This window comes from Mercenaria mercenaria, chromosome 6 (assembly GCF_021730395.1).
Source record: "Mercenaria mercenaria strain notata chromosome 6, MADL_Memer_1, whole genome shotgun sequence".
NCBI lineage: Eukaryota > Metazoa > Mollusca > Bivalvia > Venerida > Veneridae > Mercenaria > Mercenaria mercenaria.
In genome coordinates this window covers 61,538,137-61,544,089 of record NC_069366.1, presented here as the reverse complement: position 1 = coordinate 61,544,089, position 5,953 = coordinate 61,538,137, and the positions used below count along the sequence as shown (strand labels likewise).

General features: G+C 35.9%; 1 protein-coding gene across 1 annotated transcript in view; it reads left to right on the top strand.

The window, feature by feature from the left end:
• The first annotated feature begins 284 nt into the window (after positions 1-284).
• LOC123548733 (protein disulfide-isomerase TMX3-like) overlaps positions 285-5,953 on the top strand; it is a 151,686-nt gene continuing 146,017 nt past the window's right edge. Inside the window, exons 1-2 of the mRNA XM_045336239.2 lie at positions 285-359; positions 441-486. Of these exons, the coding sequence (XP_045192174.2) occupies positions 311-359; positions 441-486 (95 nt within the window). The 5' untranslated portion in view covers positions 285-310. The remainder of the gene's footprint in view (positions 360-440; positions 487-5,953) is intronic.

Genomic DNA, 5,953 nt, shown 5'->3' with positions numbered 1-5,953 from the left:
AAAAAATATATAAACCATATCTCTATATATGGTTTATATGTATTTTTATCTTGAATTTCATTTAAAAACATTATGATTTAAAAAAAATTTTACCCCTCTATCATAGCACGTGACGGATCCCTGTGGTATAAATTGTTAAAATTAAAATAAATAAAAACTTGATATTGATTAAGACTATTGAATAATGCCTTTGATTTTGTTTTAAACTTGTGAAACGTAATTAAAAAGATTCAAAAGATATAGTTTCTGATCTATATAATTTTATTGGTTTTATGTTAATATTTGCACCGAAGCTGTCTTGCTGTCAAAAATGGAGGACAACATGAGAATTTTCAGGATGATTTTCCTATTTTTTGCAGGTTTGTTGTCAGTTTACGTCTTTTTGTCATGAAATACCTTGCATTCGATCCGTATTGTTAAAACCTTTATTTCTTTTACAGGTGTCTTGCAAATCACGAATGCAGCAGTTCCAGATTTGGATGAAAGGTAAAGGCTAATTAGTGTTTAGATAGTGTAGTGTATTTCGGACATGGATCAGTCTTCGGTTATAGTTGAATGAATTTTACACCAGTGAGTTTTTAGGCCACTCCAAACTGATTACCTGTTCATCGGATTGCCCACCTCAATTTGACAGGAAATGAAAAAAAAAATATTTTAATGTTTTTACAGCCCGCACCTGGTTAGTCCAAATAATTGTACTCGAGAGTTGAATATCGTTATATTATTTTGACTTGTCGATATCCACCTCCGAGTACAAACCAGAATAGGTAATGAATGTGGTAGCACTGTCCTCTTCTTTGCGTAAGTAACACCCAATGGAATCCGTTGGGCGGGAATTATGTTATAATAATGCAACGGATAAAAAAAAGAAGGCAGAGGCTACGATTACGGTATCGTAATCCTAGCCTCCGGTTCTAGGATTACGGAAGTTCCGTATTCCTAGACAACCCTATGAGGATAGGCTAGGATTACGGAAGTATTTTAAGAGGCATAAAGTGTATGTTAGGGCAGGCATAAATGATGTTGTAAACTTACTTATTTCACTAAATATTTCATGCCTGCCTTATTATTTCGTGTTATCTTTCCACCGTTTTGGGTTAGTATATTCTAAATGGCAGCACGCGGAAATATATTAGAAATAATATGAGTGTCAAAGTTAGATTAAAAAAAATATTCTATATTTTGAATTTTATGATTTATAACCATATTGTATGTTATTAAGGACCATTTGTGTTGACTTGATGAAAAAAATGCAGGTATATACAAAACATAGATAATTCTATAATATTTCCATGCACCGCCATTAAGATTATATACTAACCAAAAATGGCCGATCGATAGCACGAAATATTAGTGAAATTAAGTGAAATGAGTAAGTTTACAATGTCATTTATGCATGTCCTAACATAAATTTGATGTCTTTTAAATACTTCCGTAATCCTAGCCTATTCTCATACGGTTGTCTAGGAATATGGAACTTCCGTAATCCTAGAACCGGAGGCTAGGATTACGGTACCGTAATCGTAGCCACTGCCAAAAAAGAAATACATACATAGAAAGCCTGTAATTTTTCCTTTTCAATGATGTATATATTACCGAGATTTCTTGAGAAAAATTCAAACTATGGCAGTTAAAAAAATGCTAAGGTTTAACACGAGTGTACTACATATCGGAAAATGGCCGATCACCGGTAAACACATTACTGCACGAAGCGTTTTCATTGGTCACGCCTCCGACCGCCATTACATGAAGACGATTGAAACGTTAGAGGTTTAAATTTTTTTCAACAGAAATTCTTGATAAATATGTCCTGTTCATATGTTTTTTATTTACTATTTATGATTTAAAACAGCAGGTAAGCAGTTAGGGCTAAAGAAAAATGGTGACTACTGATAAATCGTAATTTCAATTGACCACAGTTTCCACCACAGTTTTGATTGTTTCTGGTTGAGACCTCTAGGTAGACAACGTAAAATATCAAAATGTAAAATCGGTCTGCCCGAGGTCTCATTATTTAGACTAGCACCTGGTGTATTTTAGTCCAACTAAACGTTAGAAGACCGGCGTTTTTAGTTTTTAAAATTTTTAATGCATTGTTATTAGAGACTCTTTTAATATATCACTGTAAATAGATGTCCTCACACCACATTTGCGCCGGTACGAAAATACATTTAATAAATGTGAAGTACCTTAACGGGAAGAAGAAGAAGAACTAATTGTAAGTGTCTGCAGAAGTGCACATTCCTGGCCATATCTGAAGTGAGCCACGATATTGTGATAATTTTTGCCTAGGTCAATATCTTTCCTCCAAGTACAACATAGAAAGTACCTTTTATGTGTTGAGCCCAAGAGCTATAAAAATAAATAGATCGGCAACTTGAAAGGGATATAGAGCAAATCTGGCCAACATCCCGTGACAACTGAATGAGATCTCGTTGTAAGCGTCTGTTGATCACGATTGATCAAGTCGGCAAACGCTTTTAAATAAGGTTACTTTCGATCGATTGTTTATAATGATAATGGTGCTTTTTTAATGTTATTAATATTTTCTACACGGGGAATGAATGAATTTATGATTAGAAGTCTGAGAAATCAAAAGTTTTCGTTCGAAAAAAAGGACCCGATTCGGTTTATTACGCGCCGGGCGTACCGCCAGTTTTATACTTCTGTAAGCATCTGTTGATTTGATCACGATTGTTCAAGTCGGCAAACACTTTGAAATAAAATAACGCTCTAACACGAGATGACACGGAATTATCCCCAGTTGCCATTCTGTGTATTTTAGTTCTTTGGTTGAGCCTTCCGCGCTGTTTTCTGAGCGGAAGGCTCAACACAGACAAGGTGATTTTTAAATCGCATTCTAACTATTAAAAAAAACAAAAATATTAGTGAAATTTTACGTTACCTGGAAAGAATATCTATTTCTTCCTTCAATTCAGTTAATGCTTATATGAATAAACGGCAAAACACGAGTTTGTCACTGTTTTAAACAACACACCCTAAAGTTTACACAAATTTTACATGGCTCCGATTCATGTCACGTGATCGATAACGACCAACCGCACTGTCAGCGTGTACCGAGTGTAATGGCGGACGTGTAAATACAGCAAGGTAGCCAAACTGAAACATATAGTGTTTACGCTTTATTAATGTGTTTTACTGTTATGTTTAAACCGTAAAATGATGCAGTTTTATTATGTTTTATTATTTCATCGTGTAAATATATTGCCTGATCATGTTTTTACCTAAATCCAATTTCAACACAGGAAAGGTTGTTCTTGGTTTTGACGTAAAGAGAGGGATTATGACCTATCACGAAAATATCTCCGGATCACTTTTGATGTCAAATTATTTGGACTAGGTGTAATTTTGCGCTGGGTGGAAATCAGTAGGAATGAAAAAAAGGAAATTCTGAAGTTTAAACACACCTTGTTTGTAATTTATTGAGAACATGTTCTCTGACTAAGCCACCGATTCGACTACATAGTCTCCCTACTTTCTGACGGAAGGAGTACCTACCCTGGTAGTATAAGTTCATTCAATTAAATTTTTGTAATATTTGATTGCTTTAAAAATTGGGCAAAACAAAATGGCAAGCCCCCTATGTCTTTATTGTCTGACATGCCGAGATAATGAATGGCAAGTATTTCCAGCAACAGTTGTTGAGATTTCCCCGAGCTGCAGTTGTTTAGGGTTGCTGCATTATACAATAAGTTGAATCTTTCCGCAGATACAGTTGTGTAAAACCCACAGGGGGACATGTATGTTTCTCAAACGCAGGTAGTCTAAATAATTGCACTCAAGAGTTGAATATCGTAATATATTTTTGACTGGTCAATATCCCCCTCAAGGTAGACAAAATGAAATATCGGAATGTAAAATTGGTCTACCTGAGGTCTCATTATTTAGATTAAAATGCAGGTCTTTCACTTTTTGTATTTGTTGATTGTTGTAACAGCCTTAATTTGGTGGTTTGTAACTGCCTTAATTTGGTGGTTAGAGATATTGAAGTTGATACATGATGATACATCAGGAATTCTAGGTATTTTCTTATATGTCACTCAAAAGTGTCACCATTTGTTTTTTATACTTTGTGTAGTCAAACCCTCAAAGTGCTGGATTTTCATTTGATTTCAAATAAATCAAGAAATGGCCCATTACATTCAACAATTAAATACAGGTCTTATAAAAACTTCAAAGAACAAGAATTTTTACATGACCTAGAAAGGCAACCATGGTCCATGATAGACATTTATGATGACACAGATGATGCCCTAGACACATTTCTTAAAATCTTTCTTGAAGTTATGAATCAGCATCTGCCTAAGAAAGAGCGTCGGGTTAAGTATAAACAACAACCGGACTGGTTTAGCCCAGAAATCAAGAATGCAATAAATTCAAAAACTTAAGCTAAGAGGTCAAAAATCCAAGGTAAGTTCAAGTTCTGGAGAAAAAAAGTAAAATCTCTTACCAAAGAGGCAAAAAAGTCATTTTACTCACAAAATATCAACAACAGTAAGAAAGACACTAAGAAGTTATGGAAACATCTCCAAGACTTATCTGGTAAAAGTGAAAATTATCAAACCAATTACATTAATGACGATAATGGAAACCCAATAATAGATCCAAAGGCAACTGCTGAAGTATTTAACACTTTTTTATACGCCCGTTTCAAAAACGGGACGTATTATGGGAACGCCCCTGGCGGGCGGCGTCCACAGCCTTGTCCGGAGCATATCTTCTACATGCATAGAGGGATTTTGTTGAAACTTGGCACAGTTGTTCACCATCATGAGACGGAGTGTCATGCGCAAGAACCAGGTCACTAGGTCTAAGGTCAAGGTCACACTTAGAGGTCAAAGGTCAAATTCAAGAATGACTTTGTCCGGAGCATATCTTCTTCATGCATGGAAGGATTTTGATGAAAGTTGGCACAATTGTTCATCATCATGAGACGGAGTGTCATGTGCAAAAACCAAGTCCCTAGGTCTAAGGTCAAGGTCACACTTAGAGGCCAAAGGATACAAGAATGAAAAATTCAAGAATGACTTTGTCTGGAGCATATCTTCTTCATGCACGGAAGGATTTTGATGTAGCTTGGCACAGTTGTTCACCATAATGAGAGGGAGTGTCATGCGCAAGAACCAGGTCCATAGGTCTAAGGTCAAGGTCACACTTAGAGGTCAAAGGATACAATAATGAAAACTTTGTCCGGAGCATATATTCTTCATGCATGAAAGGACTTTGATGTAGCTTGGTACAATTGTTCACCATCATGAGACGGAGTGTCATGCTTAAGAACCAGGTCCCTAGGGGTAAGGTCAAGGTCACACTTAGAGGTCAAAGATACAAGAATGAAAACTTTGTCCGGAGCATTTCTTCTTCATGCATTGAGGGATTTTGATACAACTTGGCACAGTTGTTCACCATCATGAGACGGAGTGTCATGCGCAGGAACCAGGTCCCTAGGTCTAAGGTCAAGGTCACACTTACAGGCCAAAGGTCAGATACAAGAATGACTTGTCCGGTGCATTTCTACTTCATGCATGGAGGGATTTTGATGTAACTTGGCACAATTGTACACCATCTTGAGACGGAGTGTCATGCACTGGTCCCTTCATTTGAATTACTTCCCTTTGCTGTTATTATAAATAGCTTATATTCCAAATTTTTCATTACAAGTCGTAGGGAAAAATCGAGACCACTTTTCTGTAGTACAACATGCATGTTACATCCAATTCTGAGGTGTATTTTGAGGTATCTCTACCTGGTAAGGATTTTTGTGTGGACTTAGAATTTTTTTTTAGGGTTTTTTTTTTTTTTTTCTCTCTCTTTAAAGATTAACTTCCCTTAGTTGTTACTATAAATAACTTACATTGTAATTTTTTTATAATTGACCGTAGGGAAAAACCAAGACCACTTTTCTGTGGTACAACATTGATGTTACTTTCAA